Consider the following 24,850-nt stretch of genomic DNA (forward strand, 5'->3'; position numbering starts at 1 on the left):
CAATGTTTAACGTTGAAGTGATGCTCTGTGGGACTGTTTCGACCACGAAAACCCGTAGTGATTGCAGAGTCTACGACATTCCAAAGGGAAAGATACAAGCCTCTTTACATTTGGTTGAAAGGACCCGGACGGTCCAAAGTTCTGGGCGTGAACCAGAACGGAGCCGGTTCCCTGTTGATTATCAGATGTCAACAACGTGTGACAGACAATGGACAATGTGATTCATTTGAATTGTATGTTAGAATTCATGGCATCACATTCATCATTAAATCATAAAGGTATGAGTTTTCAAGTTGTATTAGAAGTGAAGCAGTGTGGCCCTGATGAAACAAAGCCGAGGCACTTAGCACGTGTTCTCCTAGTTAAGATTCCCTCTCAGCAGTAAGACGATGTTTCTGAGTGTCTGCTGGAAAACAAGTGGAAGGTCAAGAACACGAACAATGGATGTTGATTCCAATTATGTGTAAAGCATTGAACAAGATGCGCTAATGATGGCGTCGTCGGGAGGGAAGAAAGGTGTTTATGTGCTACTCTCCCAAAGCCTGTGGAACAGTTTATTAAGCAAAGGCTTTATTTCCATAAAGGCTGATAAGACTTCAAATGATTCAGTGAAAAACAGTCCCGGCATCCGCACGGCAAAGCAGCGCCTGTGTTTATCTCTGCCGACGCTGCGAGACAATCAAGACAAAGATGATAGCACATTTTGAAATGCTGCACGGAGACATAATGAGATTGCAGCTACTTCAGGAACAAAACCAGACAAAATGCTTTTTTTCCCCCTATCATAAATGGCTCCTTGTTTTATTCACTCACACCCCAACAAAAAAAAAAAGGCCATCGTTTTCAATTAATGAAGCAGGGAATTGAGTCCGAGGTCCTGCGGGACATGGATTAACCGTGATGGCTGGAGGGCCCAATCTCACTCAGAGTCTGCGCTGTGGTCGGCACGGAGGAATTTCTCACTCGAGGCCTCGGCCGCCCCTCCACCACCTCCTCCTACATCCAACTCATCCATCCATTCCTCATCCGAAGGTGAGCTGCTTCAGTGCAGACCGCTATTAGTGGCGGGGGGAGATAAAACTGTAAGTGTTGCTCCCAATTAGTGCATCAGTGACCGCTCGGTGCCTCCTCCACGGCGAGGCCTGCGAGGAGGGAGGGAGGAGGGGAGGAGGGGAGGAGGGGCCGCGGCGGGTGAAGCATTGGAGGAAGGACGACAGCAAAGGAGAGAATGGCATGAAGACGGAGGCGTTGGGAAGGAATGAAAGAAGGGAGTGGGCTAGGGAGGTAGCTCGATGAAGAGACGAAACAAAAAGGGAGAAAGAGGAGTGAGTGGTGATATGAAAGGAAAAGGGGGGGGGTCTAAAAATTGTCTTAAGCTTTCATTTTGAGTGGTGAGACAGGTCCTATTAACATTTAACAGCGTTTGCGCAACTTGGTGTGGAGGTTAGGATGCAAATGAGGAGGAATTAAAACTGGCCAGAGGTTTGTCATTGATGGATTGCAGTCTGGCGCCACTCACCACTTCCTCGTGTCCATCACGGACGATTACTGTATAATTAAACCTTATTTCTGGACTCTCTGCCGCATAATTACTTGTGTGGGAATGTAACCATCATCTAAAAGCTCCGGCAAAACGCTTTAGCATTTAGTCTGGCAGGCCGCAGTCATTTCACAGTCTGGTGACAGATAGAGCCATCTGATGATCGGCAAGAGAACAGTCACTTTTAATAAGAGGTGGGGGGGGGGAATATTAGGCGACAGTGTGCTGATTATAGGAAAATTAGGCTTTCAAGTGGTAAAGTCCTTTGTGTTATTTGCATAATTTATTCCAGCTTTACCCCCCTGTTCAACCACCTCTGATTTTTTCTCCTCTCTCTTTCAGCGAGCTGTGGGCAATTTCCTCTCATATTTGAATAGATTGCACATTTAAGACTACTTAAGGAAAAATGATCACTTAGCATATTTTAATTGTCGCGTAAAAAGAGTGAGCAGAGGTGCGAGGCGAAGCTTACGGAGCGAGGGCCCTTTAAAGTGAAGAGGACACGCTGGTGTTGTGGCAGATAACCTCCAGGTTCACAGCCGTGCACACCTCATCACACACACTGGCTCCTATACACTGTAAGAAAGCGTATAAACACTTCAATTATGAACAAAGTTAAAGACTTAACCCCAGAGTCTGGCTGCTGCATCCGAATTTCAGTTTGCCGATCACATTTTCTGTATCGCTCGAACCAAACTGCAGCTTTTTCAAATGCCGGTTATGTGCAGAGCTGCAGGACACTTTGGTATTTATGGAGCTTAGAGACAAAAAGAAACTACACTCAACAGCCTTATATTTGACAAAGAAAAAAGCTAATGTTATGAATTATTCCTGATCATAACTATAGCTTGTCTGGAGTGGGAACATAAAGGCAGCAGCAGCCGTGCGCTGCACTCTGACCTGTTGTGAGGCGTTTTTTGAGTGTTCACAGATAATTACAGAGGCCATACAGCAGCTTCCCACACCACACACTGTATATAATGATAGCTCGGAAATGTAGCGGGCAACTGCACATCAAATCCATTACCAGTGTGCTCACACAATCCAAATTCCTCCTGATGGAGGAAAGATAATTAATGCTTTAATGTTTTGGTCTGGCCACAGCAAGAGAAATGAATTGTTACATTTTAATGAGAGAAGCGACAGCGCGGCTTCCTGCGCAACACGGATGATTTTATAATTGCACACAAGGGTGACTAACTCGAGGCTCATTACGGCGATTTTTCAGCTGGGCTACTTTTTGGCAGGACAATACATTTATTTTCTCCATCCTAGGCATAAATAAATTCAGTTCTTAATCTTTTACTTTGCCATCCGTCCCTCAGAGCCTTCATGCACAGAGCCCCGCCCGGTGAAATATCGCGCGGGAACAAGATAATAAGTCGCGGCCACGAAATAATACGCGGGAATGCGAAATGAAGTCGTGGCCACGAAATAATGACACGAGGAAAACGAGATAAGTCGTGGGTGAATCGATGCCACGAAATAATAAAATGTGCGAATGAGATCAGTAAATTGTGACACAGAGATAATAAAACGTGGAAACGTGACAATAAGACGTGTCCACCCAATAATAAAACGTGGGATCGTCTCGTTTTAGTAGAACGTCCGATCAACATATATACTTTTTTCCTGTCAATCCACCACATATTTTGTATTATTTTGTGGCCACGACTTATTTTCTCACATGATATTTTTCCCCAGACGGGCTCCGTATGAATGTGACCAGTGACAAAGAAAAGGACATGTACAAGATATAATCTCCCAAGAAAATGTCTTTAATGAATCGTTTGTTGCTGCTTGTACCTCAGATTACATGAAAATACATTTAAGTTGACTGCAAGTATGGCAACATATTCACACATATAAACAAGTGGTGCATTTGTATTGTATGTATAGGTATGTACAACAGAAACACGTTACACTCTGGTTTAAAGTTGTGCAAGTGTGTTATATATACTAACAATTTATAAAATTCAACACACTAAATAAAATTAAAAAAAACAAGAAGAGTGTGCCCACGTATATACACATTCACACGCGCACAACAACAGTAGTTCACAAAAGATTAAAGCAAATGTACTGGATTATACATTTCAGGGTCAACTTACGTTTGACCCCAGGTGTTTTGTCCTCACAAGTCGTCGCCTGCGAGTGTGTTTCTCAGTGTTATCGCGCGTGTGTGTGTGTGTGTGTGTTGCCTATAGCTCGGATCTGACACACACAGACGCACACACACACACACACACACACACACACACACACACACACACACACACACACACTAGGCGATGCTGCAGCCTGCGGTTGCACCATCAGCTAAACGTTTTAAGTACAGTCATCTGAGGTAGACTGCGCAAAACTTCATGGTGTAATTCTCCCCACTTCTTTTATCTCTTTTATTTTTTTCCCCCAATGCATTTTTCACAAATGTCAGACATTTGTGAAAGACGTAAATCAAAAAAAACCACGCGTGTTTTGTAGCCATGAGGTAGAAATGCTTCAAAGAACTCGAGCGTCCGTACGAGGAAAGGTTTTTCCAAAACCATAAAAAAAACCAGAACGAAAGAAAACCGAGATCTAGATTCAAACACCATGTATAAAAAGAGGGCGCAGGGAACACGTGACAAACAAGTCCGCGTGGTCTGAGCGTCTGCCGTGGGTGAGACGGGGAGGACGCCTGTGCTCTGAAGTGCATTAGTCGCGTCTCGTGTGAGGGGACCGTCTCTCCGGAGCATTTGCTGACAGAAGGAATCCTGGAACAGATTGTTTTGAGGGTGGTTTTTCTGACGGACCACTCTGCTCGCCCCTTGTGCTGCCGCCACACTGCCTGGCTCGTCTTTCCTTTTTCCGTCAATTTTGCTGACGCTCAGCAGAACCCCCCCCCGCCCCCGCCCCACACACACACACACACACACACACACACACACACACACACACACACACATCAGGTGCTGCACTGATGTGTTGCCTGTAGCAGAGATAGAGCAACGCAGACGGGGCCTGCACAAACTGTACGCAGCTCCTACTTTGACAGTGGTACAGTAGAATACAAAAAATAATAATAATACTCCTTGAGAGTAAAACAAAACAAGTGCTGTCAGTGAGACACTTCAACAGAAACAATATTACACACAAACATGATTTAGTGCACGTTCATAACCTATCTTAATGACCCCCATGCCACGACGGTAGCGCCCGAGGACAGCTTCACACAGGGACAAGGAAGAGACAAAAGAATACATTCGGATGCAATACAATGGGCAACAGATGACCTTCATGACGACGAAGGACTTAAAAGGCTAGTGCCAACATTTCCCCCCACTCATGTTACAAAGCTTTTCAGTGAACTGAAAATGCACTTAGAATATGTGCTTCATGAAATCTGTGTTAATATAGTGAACAAAGTTACAGATGAGTAAAAAACCACAGACACGGGTTTGAGTTGGATTCGCTCCGATCAAATATCTCTCGCTTGAAAACAATTTTTTCTGATGATTAAAACTTGTTGTGCTAACTGCGTACATGCCTCTTGGTTGGACAAGGACACGGCCGTGACAATAACAACACTAAATGCATGACAGAGACGTCGCTCAGTGAAAATTGCTCTAATCAAATGAGCTCTTGATTTCCTATTTTCCACACTTGTGAAATTATAGATATGAGAGATATGTACGGGATGAATGTATAATTAAAATCACATGAGCGGCATCTCATTTTATAACTAATCCAATTGGAGTAAAGCTAATCAGGCAACTCTGCATAACCCATAATTCCATAACTTGGTTATGACACCTATTCAAATCCAACTTCAAAACTGGGAGAATATCGGAATAAGCTCTCTCGATGCCAGATTCCAGGTTTCCTCGAACACTGCCGAGCCGTTATTTTGTCCAATGCAAAGTGGAAAATGTAATTTTTGGACCAACTCACGGTCAATTGTGTTTCGACATTATTGTGATTCATAAGAATAGTTTGACTCTTTTACTTTCTTGCTGAGAGTCTTGGATGCGAAGGCGGAAACGTGCACCGGAGTCCAGACATTTTCCCAGAGAGGCCGAACGTGAGAACTCACATTTCCACAAATATTGCACCGGACATTTTGCGGAATTCCTCCCGCCCCCTCGCAGACGTCTGGAGAACATCCGAGTGAGCGCAGGCGCCTAAACCCTCGCCTCAATGTTCTGGACATGTTCCTGCTTCCCCCTACGTCCTAAAGTAGTCTCATCTCCCACTAGGCAAGAAAGCAAATGAGCACGTTTCTCTGAATAGTCCTGTAATTCATCTGGAGGTGGTTTGAGCATCAACTTCCTCCAGATGCCCAACACAGATGAGCTACTGGAGGTCTTTTTGTGCGGATGACGGATGGAACCTAACCGTATAGCCTAGATCACATCACATGAACAATGTTGATTATGGTTTGTTTTGGTAAATATACAAAGTCTCACCCCCCCCTCCCCCAAAAAACATGCCCCGTCTCTTAAAGCCCCCAACAGCAAAGCTGGACAACACAGTTTGAAAAAAAATGTTTAAGAGCAAAGGAGACGAGCTTCAGGACTGGTCAAGACGATAACAGGTAACTCAATCTGGGAGGGGGGAGGGGAAGCAATCATGTGTTTTACTCTCACTATTGATTATGTCGCATCGATCCAGAACAAATCTAGTACATTCATTGTCATCTCTTTGCTGTTTATCCTAGCCAGCTGAGGGACACCTAACACCGCCGTGCTCGACTAACTGCCCAACCCACCGAGGGGTCCCCCCTCAGATCTCAGTGTCTCTCTCGTCAAGATACCTCGAGGTTACTGTACAATTCACAAACGCTTTCCTGAGTTTTGTTTGTCACGTTTGTTGGGTTTTTTTGCAGACAAAGGATCAGAAGAGATGAGAACGAGTACGAGCCCAGACTACTGCCGCTCTGGTGGATTACTGCTCTCAGCAAGACAATGAGGAAGTGACTGACCACCAGCGATGGCGACCGTCAATCTCCGGCTGTCCAGACTCGCCGCTGAAGTTCTTAAAGCTCTTAATAATCAACAGCTCATGCCATGAATGTAGATTGTGAGGCAAATAACGAAAGAAAATGGGAAAGCACCACTTCAGGCACTTGGATAGCCAAACAAAATCCCAAGAACAAGAACATCACGGTATATATACAGACACTGGGGCGTCTTTCTTCTGAGGCCGACTCGCTCGCACTGTGTAAACAACGCCCGGCTCTCTGCAGTGTCGAGCATTCAAATTAAAACTCCTGCTCATTCACCAGGACACTGCCAGTCGTCTCTCGGAGCGTCTCATCTCTGCCCGTGAGAACCCGGGGGGCTCGTGTTGGCCTTCTGCATGCCGTTCCCTCCAGCACAATGACTCTGCCCTGAGGAAAGGAATTGTGGATGCCTCGTTTTCTCAAGGGCGGACTCGTATCTTTTCACTGGCTGCAGCCGAACATTTTGTTCCACTCTGTGTACATGTCAATCTCCTTCTGCGATATACTGGCCTGGAATTTACAAAAGACACTCTCAAAGTCCTGGTACGTGAGGGGCCGGATCTGTCCCCTGGGCATCATACCTGTCATGTCCATGCCCTGTGCAGAGACGTGTAACAGACCTACGAGCGCCTCCTGGCAGAGTCTCGCCAGGTCCAGGCCAGAGAAGCCCTCGGTACGCTGGACCAGCAGCGCCAGCTCCTCCTCGCTCAGGCAGTACTTGTGCTGAGACTGGACCAGGAGCTGGTTCACGATGTGGTGTCTGGCCACGGTGTCCGGCAGGGGCACCAGGACCCTCCGAGCAAAGTACCTGCGCAGCCCTTCGTCCATGTCCTGGGGTCTGCTTGTGGAGCAAACCACCAACACTTGGCTGCCTGCGTCCTCGCCGGAGCCCATGAGAAGCGAGTCCAGCTGGGCCAGCAGCTCTCCTTTCAGCCGGTTGACAGGACTCTCTTCACTGAGGTGGGCCGACAGCAGCATGTCGACCTCGCTGATGAACAGTACCGAGGGCTGCCGGCAGCGCGCCACCAGAAACGATGCTCGGATAATTTTATCTCCGTCAGCCAGCCACTTGGTGGCCAACGTGGAACCGCTGAGCTGGAGGAAGGGGGCCCCCAGCTGGCTGGCCAGGCAGCGACCCAGCAACGTCCGGCCACTGCCCCGGGGGCCAAAGAGCAACACACAACGCGGGGTTGGTCCTAAACTGTTGAACATGTCAGGGCGAAGGATGGGCCACAGAACCTCCTCCTTCAGGGTTGCCTTGGCCAGTTCCAGCCCTGCAATGTCACTCCAGTCCACCGGGGGCCCCTGCTGAACGATTTCAGAGGTGACCATGTCCAGGAGGTGGGGGTCACTGGTCTTAAGCTGCTCTTCAGCAGGCCGGGAGGACGTGGATGAGGAGGAGTTAGGCCCTGGGGCCGAGTGGGAGAGGTGGAGACGGTGATCATCGGCGCTTTGCTCGCTGAGGGAGGGCGAGGTGAAGCTGGCGAGGGAGTCTGCAGAGCGGGAGCCCCCCAGGGTGGAGGAGACATAGGCCGGCGGGGTCAGTGACCCACCTGTTGCCTGGCCGCTGTACTTCCTCTGCTGCTGCTCCGACGACATCGCGGACTGTTTCTGATGGTTAAAAGGTAAAGACGACTTCTCAGCACTCCGATCGAAGCCGCTGCCGCCTCCGTTGGCACTGCTGCTGTCTGCTATCCGGTACATGGGACTCTCGGCGGCGCTCCGGGCCTGACCGTAGCCAAAGTTGCCATAAGAGTCTATCTCTCCTTGGCCTGTCATGTAGAAGGCTTTCCTCTTCAGTGAGTTGGATGAGCTACCGCTGAGAGGGGTCGGGGCAATTGGGGTCAGGTTGTGGCTCTGGTAGGGGTATCCAGGTAAAGCAGAAGAGGGGGGGAGAGGTGTAGGTGCAGCAATGCCTGAGGGGAGGTATGAGGAGGGAGGGGGTGCTCCCCCAGGGCTGTACCCTGGCCCGACAGAGCTCTGAGCTGGGTAGCCTGCTGGGGGGTAATTATAACTAGACAAGTTCGGGGAGCCGCCGTTGTAAGCTGGGACTAATGTGGGGTGGGAGGGCGGAGGGGGCGGCTGCAGGAGCCCAGAACTGTGCAGCGGGGAGGGGAGCGCCGGGGTGGGGGCAGACTGGGAGCTGTAACTACTGTGCAAGTAGGATCCGCTGTACGCCGGGCCGTATTCCTGAGAGGGCATGGAGGAGGAGTGGAGGGCAGTGGCAGCGTGGCTCCCACAGCTGCTGCTGGAGTAGCTGGGCTCGCTCAGCGTGCTGGAGGCCAGGCCCGGGGAGCTGCACATGCCAGACACCACCTCTGAGGCCGCCGCCACGCCGCCTTTTCTGACAGAGACCCCCTCTGGGATGCAGCTCATGGGGTAGACGCCGTCCTGCCAGGGCTCCGATTCACCTTTGCGCCCGCTCATCAACCCCGGGGCCTCGGAGTACGAGCCCGGCATCTCCAGAATGCCGGAATACTTCTCGGCATACTTCTTGAGCAGGTTGGAGGCGGTGAGGGCCGAGATGTCGTCGTTGGCCCAGGCGTACTGGTAGGTGGCGGAGCGCTGCAGGTGTCCGGGCACCGCCCGGTAGGCCTCAGCCTTGTGGGCGGGCGAGCGCGTGGTGGAGGAGATGTCGAAATGCTGTTCGGCCCACTGGCTGTGCTCGGGGGTCCACTGCATCTTTAAGCCTGAGGGGAACAAAAGACAAACGTATGAGCTCACGACACGCTAAAATGAGGGGAACAATAATTAAAATGACAACACCATGGAATTGGCTCAGATGCAGGGCTGTCAATTAAATCTATCTTGGGGCTTGTTTGGTGTCGGACTCTTTATTTTAATTCATTCATTATTATTTGCGTCTTGAATTAGACTTGAAGTGTTTGTTCCTACACATCAGGAGGAGGGCGGAGTGTGTGTGTGTGTGTGTGTGTGTGTGTGTGTGTCTGCAGGTATAGTGCAGTACAGAGAGACGGATGGCTGCCGCAGCCTGATGCACCCTGGCCAGACCAATAAGACAGAGGCATCGAGGGTCAGTCTATAATCCCCGGCTCATCTGAGGTGGCTGGAGATGGGTTTGAAAATGTGCCTCGCCGTATGCCACAAAGCAACACACACACACACACACACACACACACACACACACTGGCACATCCACCCCCATCTGCTCATGGTGCTTTCATTGAACACACACACACACACACTCAAGAAAAAACACACAAACCCCTGCTCAGACACACACACACACACACACACACACACAAACCCCTGCTCAGACACACACACACACACACACACACACACAAACCCCTGCTCAGACACACACACACACACACACACACACACACAGGCGTAAAAAACCCTATCTACGCCTGCACTCAAGCGTGTTGACGCGCACGCGCGCGCTCACATCCACTGACCCAGACGGACGAACACAGGCACGCACACGGGAGCTGCGGCGAGCTATGAATTACAACACATTGTGTCTCGAGCTTAGTTCCTGTCTGCACGGCTCCACCTTGACCTCCTCCCTCCAGCGCTCTCTTTACCTTTCTGTCTGCATCTCTTCTTCATGCCTCCCCGCTGCCTCTATTTTTCCTCCTCCATTTTCCACCCCCCCTTCCCTTTTTATTCCGACTCCATCTATTTCGATGTATATCTTCTTTTCATTCCCTTTCTGCTCTTTCTTTGCGGCCACCCCTCTTTTTATTTACTCCCTCTGTGCTTGCTTCACCTCCGCCCCCCCTTCCCTGCCCCATCTCATCTCAGACACACTCACCTGGCTTTCCCCTTTATTGCCTCAGGAGGCTGGAGAGCCACTGTTCCCTTTAATCCCAGCCAACGCCATCTGCAAACACTGACAGTCACACAGCGACTCCATCGTCGTCTCACTATCAAAGCCGCGGCGCTATCAAAGGCTGGACGGGGCGTAATCACAGCAGCCGCGCGGCACATTGAACCCCCCGTTTGATTTGACTTAGTGCTCACAAATAAAGGATAATATCGGTGTCATTTATGCTGCTTCCTCCGACTTATCGACTGGCGGCGGATGCATGTGGAGATTCGCAGCTGGGGGTCGAGTGAGCAATACCTGCTCCTGAATTGGCCTGTGTGTGTTTTTGTGCTTGCACAATGAAATCCATTCATGGAGGAGCACATCTTCGCCGTCCTCCCGTCCACTTATGCTACTGAAAACACAGACATGCACACACACACACACACACACACACACACACACACACACATTCACACTGTCTTGCTCCCTCTCTCCGAGGCCCTGTGTTTGTTTGGTAACAGCTCGCCGAGGGAGGGGGGGGAGGGGAGGGAGGGGAGGGATCCCCAGACTCCCGTTTCCTCTCTGATTCCTCTCTCCAGCCATCTCTCGGCAGACGCCAGTGGCTAATTAGCAGAATGGCGATCTGCTAATTGTGTTAATTTACAACATTTTAGCCGAGGGGAGTCTGGCAGGGGGCTGGCGAGCCCCCCCCCCCCCCCGCGTGCAGCGAGCGGCGAGCGGCCGCAGACAAAGAGCCGAGCGCAGGGGAAGTTGTGCATTAGCCGGGAGGCTCCTTTAAAAAAAGGAAGAATATGTTAAACAGCACAATAAAAGGAAGGTGGAAGTGTTTCAAGGAGAAAAGCACAAGTCAGGAAAAAGTGGACAGAAGGAGAGAGAACGAGGCCAAACGCAGAACAATGGCTCTGAAGCTGCAGGACGTGGAGATGTTTGATGGTGGTGAGTTTTATGACTTTATTATTGTTTTCATGTGAAAAACCATATTTCATTTGGTTTATTCGTAATTACTGGTCTCTTATCCTCGATATCGTGTGATTCTAACATGGAATGAACAAAAAACAAAAAGATGAAATAAATATGATTATTCTGTTAGTAAATCAGGGATGTTTGCCCTCAGGACCGAATTAGTTTGATCGTGTAGCCAGAAGCAAAAAACGCAGTTATTTATCACCGCACATGAAGCGTCTGTTGTTTCTCCATTATCTCCAGGATATAAACCGGAATAAACGCGTGGAGCGCGTCGCCAGAGACAAGGCGGCGGAAGGCTCTAAGCCGGATTCCGTCGCGTCTTCGTCCGTCAGACTTCGTCTTCTGCCGCTAATCTACAATCCGCTCAGCCGGCGGAATCAGGAGCTGCACTTCCCCTCGGCCTGCCAGAGGTCCGCAGGCCCCACGTGCAGCTACGGAGCGTCTCCGCCGCAGAGACGTCCACCGAGAAATCCCTTGAGCTCGTCCGGTACGGACGTAATCAAAAAGGGCGAGGGACTGAAGTGGGGTTGTTGTTGGTTTTACAGAACAAGTAAAAATGGACCAACCATGAGTTTTTGTGATGTGACACTTCCGCTGCCTTGTCTTTCAAACATAGAAATCTGGAGATCACGGACGACCCTGGAGCCCTGACCCTCACTCTTTGACCCCCCTTGTTACAGAGACATTTTATTAGTCGACCAATAAAGGAAATATCTATCAGGTTACGCTGTTTAATTATCTTCTGTATTGCGGATGTGGATTGGCCATGTCATTTCCTGTTATCAGTTGGTGGCGCTGTAACTATAACGACAACATTGGCATGTATATGTATTTCTTTCTGTTTCACGGGGGCTTTTAAAAGCTGTTGCTCTGTTTGCTGGATCATTACTGTTTCTTAAGTTAAGAAACGAAAACTGTCGATGCAGTGAAGGGATTTTTGTCTGCAGTGAAATACAAATGGAGCGACTACAATGTGATAAGAGACAATTATTAGTTGATTTAATATATGAAAGAAAAGCTGACAGAGGATAGAGACGGACGAGGAGGAAGAGCTTCCTGCATCTCCCTCTTCCCTCCTCGTGGCTCTGACACTCCGTCAAACTGTGTGATGTGTCGTCCATTTAAAGAAACATGAATCTTTCTAATTCCATCATTAATAAAGATAACATATATAAAAGAGTGTGTCAGGCTCCATCAGGGCTTTCATCTCGTCTATAATGAGGTTAATGCAGAGACGCGGTGATTACCCCTGCAATGCAAATGAAGGCCAAATGATAACTTGCACTATTTAAATAAGGTAATAGCGATTACTCCACGTTATTCAAATGAGGACAGATGCTTTGAACTGAGCGCTTTGAACCCGCTGCTCCGTCTCCCAAACATATGGAGGAGGATTGACTTTGGTATCATCCAGGGTGGATCCTCTAATTCAATGTGAAGTAAACCAAGGACAATGAGCAGAGCAAAGTCGCTTAGCGCGGCGGCTGCAGGACGGGGCGGGGGTTCCGACGGGGGCCGCGCCCCCTCCACTCACGTTGAAAGACCTTGGAAGTCATGGAGAAGTCCTTGGATCTGGAGTGTGCTTCTTGCAAAAAAATAATATATATCAAGTTCTTTCATTGGCAAAATCTTTCAAGGCCCTTTTCTCATTTGGAAAATGAAAAAAAAAAACAGGGTTTCAGGACAAAGACAATGTGCTTTCATACAGGAAGTTGAACATTTGTTCTCTGACGACGGCGACTTGACGGAGCCGCGAGGCTGCGGCATATTTCATTTCCTCTTTGTCCACACTGGGGTTTTTTTTATTCAGGCCTGGGGGAAGAGATGTTTTCCGATTCCGATACTACTCGGCGAGTACGCAAAAGTAAGCAGTGACCGGGTACCACGTCTTTTAAAATCGTTTCACTCAGATAAAACCGCACGTTCCAGCGTGAAATATTGGCTAATGGCTGAAACACAAAGTCCAGGAAAACAAATGTTGTGTGAACATCTCTGGAAATGTGCAGAAGCATTTAGGATGTTTGTGTCGCAGAGTACGAGATCAGCTGAAACAAACTGAATCCAACAGGAATCTTCTCAAGCATCAAGTCTGCAGAGCACTTGGTTTCCTCCCTCCTCCTCCCCCTCCTCCTCCTCCCTCCTCCTCAACCATCCTCATCCTGCCTCCTCCATCCCCCTCCCCCTCCTCCCTCCTCCTCCTCCTCCTCCATCCTCCTCCTGCCTCCTCCCCCTCCTCCATCCTCCTCCTGCCTCCTCCCCCTCCTCCTCATTCCTCCTCCATCCTCATCCTGCCTCCTCCATCCTCCTCCATCCTCCTCCATCTCCTCCATCCTCACCCTGCCTCCTCCCCCTCCTCCATCCCCCCCCTCTTCCCTCCTCCTCCTCCATCCTCCTCCATCTCCTCCATCCTCCTCCCCCTCCTCCTCCCTCCTCCTCCTCCATCCCCCTCCCTCCTCCTCCTCCTCCTCCTACTGCCTCGTTCTGCCTCCTCCTCCATCCTCCTCCATCCCCATCCCTCCTCCTCAACCATCCTCATCCTGCCTCCCCTCCCTCCTCCTCCTCCATCCTCCTCTCTCCTCCTCCTCCATCCCCCTCCCCCTCCACCTCCTCCCTCCTCCTCCTCCATCCTCCTCTCTCCTCCTCCTCCATCCCCCTCCTCTCTCCTCCATCCTCATCCTGCCTCCTCCTCCTCCTTCCTCCCTCCTCTTCCTCCTCCTCTCTCCCCCTCCTCCTCCTGCCTCCTCCCCCTCCTCCTCCTCCTTTTCCTCCTCCTTCTGCCTCTTCCCCCTCCTCCTGCCTCCTCCTCCTTCCTCCCTCCTCTTCCTCCTCCTCCTCCTCCTCCTTTTCCTCCTCCTTCTGCCTCCTCCCCCTCCTCCTCCTCCTCCTCCTCTTCTTCCTCCTTCTGCCTCCTCCCCCTCCTCCTCCTCCTCCTCCTCCTCCTCCTCTTCCACCTCCTTCTGCCTCCCCCCTCCTCCTCCTCCTCCTCTTCCTCCTCCTTCTGCCTCCTCCCCCTCCTCCTCCTCCTCTTCCTCCTCCTCCTCCTCCTCCTCTTCCTCCTCCTTCTGCCTCCTCCCCCTCCTCCTCCTCCTCTTCCTCCTCCTCCTCCTCCTCCTCTTCCTCCTCTTCCACCTCCTTCTGCCTCCTCCCCCTCCTCCTCCTCCTCCTCCTCCTCCTCTTCCACCTCCTTCTGCCTCCCCCCTCCTCCTCCTCCTCCTCTTCCTCCTCCTTCTGCCTCCTCCCCCTCCTCCTCCTCCTCTTCCTCCTCCTCCTCCTCCTCCTCTTCCTCCTCCTCCTGCCTCCTCCCCCTCCTCCTCCTCCTTTTCCTCCTCCTTCTGCCTCTTCCCCCTCCTCCTGCCTCCTCCTCCCCCTCCTCCTCCTCCTCCCCCCCCTCCTCCTCCTCTTCCTCCTCCTCCTCCTCCTCCTCTTCCTCCTCCTGCCTTCTCACATGCAGAATCATTCTCATTACACTCGGCGTCCGTCTGCATCAACAGAGCTGCCTGTTACTGTGAGAGAGAGAGTGTGTGTGTGTGTGTGTGTGTGTGTGTGTGTGTGTGCGTGCAGTAAACAGCTCTTTAGAGAGAAGCTAATGAGCTCTTTTAAGTCTGTCCGCCGTGTGATTCTGCAGGCGGGGTGTCAGCACAAACTGCCCATTTTGGTAACGTCATAATTAAGCCGCGTGAGTGCAGGAGGGAAGAGACGCCGACATGCCTGCACACACACACACACACACACACACGTGTGTGCTGAAGAAAAACCAACCATCACGTCTTATTCTTTTTTTTCTAAAAAATCTGGAACGGGAGAGTCGTCGTCGTCGTCGTCGTCGTCGTCGCCCAGCGACAAGCGATAACTTCATCAGGATAGACCGTGTTTTCACACCACAGGGGAAATCTAAGCTGCCACTTATTCAAATCCTTATCAAATACACCGGAGGGCATCTTCTCTGTGTGGACCTATTGTTTTATTACGTGTGTGTGTGTGTGTGTGTGTGTGTGTGTGTGTTTGACAACCCCTGCACCACCTTGTTAATGAGTCCGGCTCACTGTGACTGAGCCACGGGCTACACAACCTACAGTAGAGTCAAATAATGTGATTAGGTCTTTCAAAAGGCAATTAATTATGGAATTAGTCGTGAGCTGGTGTCACACACACACACACAACCACAATCGAAACTGTGTCCTCTATAAAGCAACAACTGCTAAAGATCGGAGTCAACGCGTGTTAACAGATTTGACTATATTTCCTAAAGAGTCGTCCACCGTTTCTCCTCCGATGAGCCAGAAATCCGCGTCTTTGAAGGCGTCGGTTCAGCCGCCGCCGCCCCTCGCCATTACAACGACACACTCAAAACAACAACAACAACAACAACAGATGAGGAGTAAACAGAGCGAGTTCAAAGTCTAGACGTGGAGCAGTGACCGGCAGAGACGAGCTGTCACTAACTCAAAGACAGAGAGACGAGGAGGAGGAGGAGGAGGAGGAGGAGGAGGAGGAGATGACAGCTCAGAGCTGCCAAATAAGGATATTTGACAAATGACAGCGTCTTTAAAAAAAGAGAGAAAAAAATCAAATATTCATTGTAATCCGTGATCTTTGACCTCGTGACAAGTTTTCGCAGCTTCGACCATCAAAACTGGAACTCAGCTTTGAGACTTGTTTTTTTTAAATATCGTTTTAATGACGAGTCTAAGTTTAGCTCGCAGACGAAAGGCCGCGATTAAACGTCTGGCTGGATCCCTGAGGCGTATCGTGGTCACCCCCTGGCCCCGCGGCGTCACCTCTTCCTCAGCGCTGGATGAACTGACACCGTCTGAATTTCCTTTTTTACCCGACAGACGTGTGAATGGGCGGGTTAAACGGGGAGGGCGCAGTTAAACAAATGCTCCGGATCAAGGAAATTGTGCGTGGCTTCTTTTGTCATTCACAGAGGAAATTGAGAGATATTCGACGGGGGCCCGGAGCCGCCGACGCACGGCATTCATCTATAATGCACTGGGCCTGTCCGTCAGCGACTCCATTTCCTGTGACTAGCGCAGCGTGGCTAATCACCCGGCTCGACGCGGGGTTCCTTCCTCACACACACACACACACACACACACAGAAACCTCGCCGAGGCAAACACATCATTCTCATCTGTCGAATCGAAAAACACGTGTAAAGACTCGGAGCATCTTCACATCGGCTCTTTCATCACCGAGGAAAAAGAATCCACGAACACGAACGTCATCCGGGACGAGGTGAACTAGTAAATCACATGTTGGAGCGACTGCTTAGAAAGAAAAAAAATGGAATTATAAACGGATAAATCAAACGACAGATGCAGAAATGTGTTTGATGAAACTTATAAATTATTGATATGATCTTAATAAAATCCATCTCTAGAAACGTCTGAAGCTTCAGTACGTCACACTTTCTTTAATTATAATAAATCCGAATTATTGATGATATTACAAAGTTGATCAAATGTTTGTTTTAAAGTTTCTTATTCAATATGGTGCAGTTTCTGTTAGTATTGGCTTCTGTGTAAAGTTAAAAGCTCATTTAATAAACCTTATTATGGATCCATAAACATTAACGAAGCCATAAGAAACAACTCTTAATTCATCATTGGGTGGTTAGGGTTTATGGCTCAGTTATCACAAATAATACAGAACAGTTTAGTTAATATATTATTTAGTATTATTTATTATATATAAGCTTTATTAATGGTCTGACTCCTGCTCTGTCATCACACGTGAAAGGCAAACTCTGGAAAATGCTTATGAGTTATTATTTGACAACACACACACACACACACACACACGTGAGCTGCAACAGTGTGCATTGTTCCACCAGCTAAACTCCTGCTTGCTGTGCGTGGCCAAAACTTCCTCCAGTTGCCCCGGAGGCTTCGCCCCACCGCCACTGTTTGCTCTTCAGATAAGTGACGGAGCAAACATCCTGCTGCGCTGCTGAACGTCCAACCTTCGCTGTATGTGGATGGACGTGGACGTGGACGTTCCCGACAGTCGGCGGGATCTTTCAGGGCCCCCGAGGTTAACCTGGGGCCACGTTCTATCAATACTCCTCTGACGCCCGGATCCATACCTGTGAACCTGCAGCACTTTGTTTACCTGTGTGTTCAGTAATTAAAATAGATTTCTGCGAGGAGGCCTAATCCTTTTAGAAATGACATCGATCCAGCAAACCAGTGCCGGAGCAGTGGCCGGCGTGGAGAAATGTTTTTTTTCTTTCATCCCGACACTCTTTTCCATACAGGCGGTGTCGAGGGCGCCACTAACCCCCCCCCCCCCCCCCCCCCCCCCCCCCCCCCCCCCCCTCCACCGCCACAACCCCTTCCCTCCGCCATTGAAAGTTTGCAAAGTCCTCGACATGAAGGACATCATTTAGTGGCCAGGCGGGGGGGGGGCAGGTGGAGATAATAGAAAGGAAGCCTCTAACCCCGTCTAAAGCTGTCTGTCTTCGTAAATAAAATGAGATAATTATTGAGTGAACAACATTATACGCCGACGACGCACTCTTTCTTCTGGCCCCCCCCCCCCCTCCCGCCGGCGCGGTTGTAAATCTCAACAAACGCGGTGCTTTGGGACATTAAGTGCTCGCTAAGCACAGTGGATGCATCATATTTCAAGAGCAGGCGTTTGTGTGTGGGTGAGGAGCTGGGGAAAATGGAGTGTAATGGTTATCCATTATCTTATACGGCAACGGCGGCGATGATCATTTTCAAGTGACTCATTTCTGGAAGTACCTATCTATCGGCCACTCGGAGAGAAGACTTTGATGGCTAATCCAAAACAACTATTCAGAGGTCATTTGCCGCGGCGGCGCGGAGACACTCGGCACAAGAGAACGCTCCAGCCTCCCTCATTATTCAAATACAACCCTCAGGAAGATCCACATCACAACCAGCGCCGCCGCAGCGCCCAGAGTGGGCGATTACCTGAGTCCAGAGAGGGAACGTCAACCGAGCATCAACAGATGAACACATCTCAACCCAGGGAAGAGTTTGGAAAAAGCTGGCAGGAGATTTTTGTCCCCGGAATAAAGAGTGATGCTGGAGTTTATTAACATATCAATGATGCGGCTCGCTGGAAGAAAAGAGACTCGTCGAGATACAAGTCTGAACTCTTCATATTATTCAATCATATTATATTATTCAGACGAGGCTCGCGTGGTTTTGTTTTTTCTCAGAGGAGAGGCAGACATGTTTGTTTGCGTGTGGCCTCGGCTCCACATGAGCGGTTACTTAACACCACACTGATTCCCCCCTCGGCGGTTAGACGAGAACCAGCCGATGCTCAACGATGCAGCGCCGTGTTTGTTGCCGCCAGGCGCTGAGAGTGTGTGTGTGTGTGTGTGTGTGTGTGTGTGTGTGGGTGTGTTATCATCGCTGGCACATAGACAGCTCAGGAGTGACTGCCGGAGTGTCACCATCTGTGGATGCGTTTACAGTGTGTCTGTCTGCTCAGAGTGAGTGAGAGTGTGTGTGTGTGTGTGTGTGTGTGTGTGTGTGTGTGCGTGGGAGGGGTTGCACTACAGTCAGACAGTAAAGTGGACGACAACTTCATAGTTTGCAACTTCCAGCATCAGGCCGACTCTACACTGCAAAAAACTGTCAAATTCAAGACGACGACTTCACCGGTTCAAGATCTACTTCTTCATAATGATTCAAAAACAAATCCGCCAAAGACAATTCACGCTCTGAAAATAGACGTTTTATTTCACTCTTCAACAATCGAACAAAAGCGACAAATTGTAAGGAGGATTCTTTTTTAAAAGCACTTACGACCAGAGAAGATGGGTTTTTGCAGTGTACGAGACACTTGGCAAGCGCGTTAGATTAGAGATTAGCGCCCGCCGCGGGTTTGTGCGTGTGTGTGTGTGTGTGTGTGTGCCTGCCTGTGGGGTGTGTGTGGATTACTGACGCGGCCCTGGCTGGGATAACCTCTACCCCCAGCCTGTGCACTTGCAGGATCCTTCACGGTGCATGTTTGAAGTGTCAAATCCTGCACACTTCATATAGATTCTGGGAAGATGTGCCAACTGCCGCCTCCCCCCACTGTGTCCCCATGAAAGTGAAAGACGAGAGGCGGAGTGAGCCTCTGTATCAGTTTTTAATGCGCTCTCTTTTCCTTTTTCACATCTGCAAGTAAGAGCACCTTTGTTTTCATGCCTGGCTGAGGCGGAAGTAAAAGCGGGAACGTAGGTGAAGCGCGTGATGCTTCAAATGAAACGATGAGGACGACCGTTTCCTTCGCCACATCAATTAAGTCTTTATTTCCATCTCATTTGGAGTTTGACTGACTCTCACTGTGTCCTCTTCTTCCTCTCAGTCCAAATATTCAAGCAACAGCAGTTATGGTCGGATCACACGAGGGATTTGACTACAACTGGACTAATATGACTACAACAAGAAAAGCGAACAAACAGGTTAAAGACTGGATGAGACAAATAGTACAGGACAGATGATTGGTGGATATGTCAATGTGTTCTTTACATTTCTAGATATGCATATATATATTTTTCAGTTTCCTTTTATTGTTTTTCAGGAAATTCGGTTCAAATTTGAAGTAAATTTGAGTTTTTTTCGAGACTATTTCGCTTTGATTGACTCACACAGAAGAAAGTTCGGGAGTGAACAGAGGTCAAAGGTCACGGTTTAATGTAAAAACCCGACAGTTTGTCCGCTGGGTGAGTGAAGAATGGGAGGGAATGGGAGGGAATGGTCGCTTGAGGCCGCGGTGTTGGACTGAAACTCGTCACACCGCTTCGTTTCCGTTTGAACGCACATGCACCGCGAATCTCCGGCGCTCAGGTACGGCGTTTGCACGAGGCGGCGAGGCGAGGCGGGGCGAGGCCTGCGCGGCTTGTCTTTCTAAATCCACTGTGGAACTCACATTATGCTGGAATTCACACAGGTTGTCCAAACAGTCAAACAGCGGATCAATACGCCCATCGATCGGTGGCATTGAGAGTGAACTGGTCGTGTCGAGGGGCCAGCAGATTCTCACTAGAGCTGAGCTCGCTGCCGCAGGAGACACACACACACACACACACACACACCGTACATACATCCAAACACATAACATATACTCCATATTTATGGAAGCGTGTACACAGAGCGAGTTCCTGCCGCCTCCTGCCTCCACTCACATCTGCCTCTCTACCCACTCGAACAGAAACACTCGGGGGCAAGAGCAGCTACCTCCGCAGCAGCAGAACGCCGGCTCCCCTCACGGCGGCAGGTCCACGTCCTGTCTGTGCAAGTCGGAGCAGTCTGCCAGCAGTTTGTCTCAAAGCGAGGGCATCCAGTCAGCTGCGGCAGCTGAATATCAAGCTGGCCGCCGCCGCGTCTCCTCGCTCGACTGACACAGTCGATAGCGCTGCATTATTCATGGGGGACGGGCGGGATGGCCTCTCGCCGAGGGCTGGATTTCAACAGTCCCAAAGTTTACAGGCGCTGGCGGACGCCTGACACCTTCAGCGCCTGTTTATCGTCAGCAGAGATGACAACGTGAGGCACGAGGCGAGGGCGGGGGGGTTCAGGGATTTTTGTAGGTTTTTCAATGAGACGACGCGTTTGACAGTTTCGCAGACTGAGCGCCGCTGCCTTTTAAAACAACACGGTGAATATTCTGACTCTGCCGTCAGCGCCTCTTGTTTCCTATCAAGTCAATAAACACGGATCACAAAGTTAACACGGCGCGCTAATAAAGAGAAGAAAGAAAAGAAATCATCATTTCAGATGTTGCTCATCCGTGTTGGGCTGATTTCCACTACACAGAACTAAAGACATCAATTAGCCGAACTGCGTCCATTCACAAAGAAGAAAGAGCCGGAGAGGAAAACAGACAGTGATTCGGAGCGAATCAAACGAGACGGCAGAAGAAGAGAAGCCGAGGCAATGGGACACGTCAGGCTGCTTGATATCAGATCTCAGAGGAGGAACGTGACGGGCACCGGCGAGCAGAAGGCCTCTCAGGAGGATTGGACAGAGGAGAGATTTAATGTGATCATAGGGGACGCTCATCTTTCAGGGAGCGGGTAATAATGAGCAATCAATAACGTCCTTAACAGAGTTAGAGCGAGCGGCTGACAGCAGATGTAAGGCTGCGGCTCACGGGCTACGTCTGATCTCACATTACCGCCCGGGATCGGGCTTTAACAGACACACACACACACACACACACACACACACACACACACACATACACACATACACACACACACACAGAACACACTGTATGTACATGCGCAGACACCAGCATATGGACCAAAACGCACCAACATATGGACACACACTCACTCTCGCTGCTTTCTGTACGCCGGATTTTCTCTCCCACACACACACACACACACACACACACACACACACACACACACACACACACTCACACACTATCACACACACACACACACACACACACACACACACACACACACACACACTCACACACACACACACACACACACACACACACACACACACACACACTCACTCACACACTCACACACACACACACACTCACACACACACACACACACACTCACACACACACTCACACACACACACACACACACACTCACACACACACACACACACACACACTCACTCACACACTCACACACACACACACACACACTCACACACACACACACTCACACACACACACACACACTCACACACACACTCACACACACACACACACACACACACACTCACACACACACTCACACACACACACACACACACACACACTCACACACTCACACACACACACACACACACACACACTCACACACACACACTCACACACACACACTCACACACACACACACACTCACACACACACACACACACACACACACACTCACACACACACACACACACACACACACACACCCTCCTCAGGTGACGTGGTGTCATTGTCCATCGATCAATAGCTGTAATCACATTCACAGGCGATGAACACGGTCGGAGGCTCGCGTGTCCCTCCCCGATTTCACAGGCTTCCAAACGACTCAAATTATATCAGCGTGTAATGTGGTACATGAAATAAAAACACACTTTTACTTTATTGATATAAAGTAAAGTCTGCCGGCTGCTGTCGACGGCACTTAGCTGCCGTCCGGGCTCCGCGTCTGGAAGACGACGTCCAGTAAAGACTAGTCGTGCCGATTTATTCCATCTTTTTAAAAAACAACCTTCCTCTCATGTACTTGTCCTGTATTTACATTCCCACAGGACTGAAGTACATTGATGAACATTGTTTTTTTATATGAAATTTAAGCTGCCCCCTTCATCTGCCCAAAAACGAGCCCTGAACACTGTTGTGTGTTCCCCCCCTCCTCCTTCACTTGTCTTTTAAGCAACACGTGGACGAACGCACCCGTTACCGCCGGCGACCGCCGCATCCTTCCAGAGGGTCGTTGTGCAGCATCTCTGCTCGACACCCGGGGGGGCCGGGGCGTTTCTCCCCTCCCCGCCCTGCGTGTCCTCCTCCGGTTCAGACCGCGACCTTGATGACAAGCTGTTTGTGTTCTGCGTGCGCTGGCAGCCTCCTCGGCTTTTCTCCACATATTTTATTTTTTCTTTTCTTCCTGCGTAATATTTCTCACAGCAGCAGCAGCAGCCGTTAGAAAGGCTTGTTTTCACTCTGCCACTAAATAAATAATTACAGCTTTATTAGTGTGGGCCGCAGCCCCCCAGCCCGAGGGAGACACTTTGTCCCCTGGAGGAAGAAGGGGAAACCAAAAAGGGAAGTACGCTGTCTGCTAAAAGACAGAAGCAAAACGTTCCCGATTCTGGCAGACAGGAATCTCCACTGCTGCCGTGACACATGTATTCCATAAAGAAGAAGGAGAGGAGGAGGAGGAGGAGGAGGGAAAGGGAGAAAAGGGCGGGAGAGTATTTACTGAAGTGATGAGTGTAGTGATGAGGAGTGACTGTCCTGTCGGAGGGGGAATGTCCTTCCACCAGCGAGGTCCCAGGAGGGGATGAGAGGAGGCCCAGGAAGGTTTAGCACAAAAACCTTGCGGTGTTTGTGCTAAATAAAAGCACATTCTCCTTAACACACTCGCGTCTTCACCGTTCAGTTCCTCAGCAACTGGAAAAGCTGACGTCGAGTCTACAGACGGCCTCGTCTTGTAAACATCGTGCCGCCGCCGCCGCTCCAGCCCTCGTCAACAACTCGCACTAACGGCTGACCAGATGTGTCCGAGGGCCTCGGTGTCTCCTAGCAACTGTGAAAACGTTACGGCGCTGTGAGCGAATCTCGGAGCAGATTCCTGCGCCGTGTCATCTCTAATGGTTGTGCAAGTCCGGCAGGACGCAGTGATTTTAAGTGTCATCACTTTCTCAATACCAGGAGGCGATCTGGGTGCCCCCGGGCCGGCGTCGCCTCCCCGGGCCTCATCGCGGCCCTGGCGCTGCCGTTCATCAGGTTGTTGGCTGCTACGCGGCTGCGGGCCTCTTATCTTATCAGTCAATCGGCAACGGCACGCGGGAAATGAGACGCACAACAGTGATACTGCCAACAACTCTCATCCGTCAAGAGCACACTGGCTCAATTACCATACTGTAGCACAAAGACGGGCACAGAACCAGATGCACGGCGGCGGCGGCGGCGAGGTGGATCAATTGAATTGCTGACGTTATACGAAGGAAGTCATTAGTCGCGTCCATATAGGGAAACCAAACGCTCGGCGGAACGAGGGGGGGCAGAGGTGAGGTTTCATTTGGCGAATGTGTGCAAGAGAGGAAGTGGTAAACTTCTTTTTCTAATCATGTGTTTGTTTTTGATGCAGCCCCTCAAATTACTGCACTTGTTTGCTGCCTCTGGCGGCGGAGAGAAGCGGGGGGGGAGGGGGGGGGGGGGGGGGGGGGGGGGGGGGACATATATATATTTACAACGCAAAGAGACAGACACAGAATGGGGAACAGATTCATACGGAGAGAAACAAAGAGTGAGACAAACAGAGCGAGCAGAGAAGGAGGGCGAGAGACGCCGACAGAGAGGGAGAGAGGGAGATAAGGATGCTGCATGTGTGTACCGCATCCCAAGGGATCACTTACTCAGTATAGACACAGTACTGGAGGACAGAGCACAACAAGGGTTCACTGGCCAAAATCTCTCCTCTTTACACACACACACTCCAACAATCCCTCCAAGCTATAGTCCTGTAAGCACTCGTCCGCTGAGAATAAGCACATTGACTGAAGTGGAGTGGAGGAAGGGATGGACGAGGACGATAGACGGAGGGGAGGAAGAGGAGAGTGAAAAACGGAGGGATCAGGCGGAGGAGGAGGAGGAGGAGGAGGAGTGTCCACCTGGCCGGCGTCCAGGGGAATTAAACAGTCTGTTTACCATCGCAGTGCCTCGGCAGCGCCATGTTAGCCTAATGGCACGGACACGAAGCCAATTGATTTGTGGACCAATAGAACTGTCCCAGCGCACAGGCAGATTACCTAGATCACTGGCTCCGCGTCGAGTACACACCGCTTCTCCCCCGCGCCCCACAGGCAGCGGGATGTGAACAGGGTTTAATGTGTGTGTGTGTG

The 24,850-nt window shown here is 50.2% G+C and overlaps 1 protein-coding gene across 2 annotated transcripts in view; it reads right to left on the bottom strand.

Annotated features, from left to right (window-relative positions):
- Positions 1-4,451: 4,451 nt before the first annotated feature.
- LOC118313348 (fidgetin-like) overlaps positions 4,452-24,850 on the bottom strand; it is a 30,767-nt gene continuing 10,368 nt past the window's right edge. For both annotated transcript variants that reach the window (XM_035638710.2, XM_035638721.2), the window contains one exon: positions 4,452-9,214. In XM_035638710.2, the coding sequence (XP_035494603.2) occupies positions 6,966-9,214 (2,249 nt within the window). In that variant the 3' untranslated portion in view covers positions 4,452-6,965. The remainder of the gene's footprint in view (positions 9,215-24,850) is intronic.

This window comes from Scophthalmus maximus, chromosome 1, assembly GCF_022379125.1.
Source record: "Scophthalmus maximus strain ysfricsl-2021 chromosome 1, ASM2237912v1, whole genome shotgun sequence".
NCBI lineage: Eukaryota > Metazoa > Chordata > Actinopteri > Pleuronectiformes > Scophthalmidae > Scophthalmus > Scophthalmus maximus.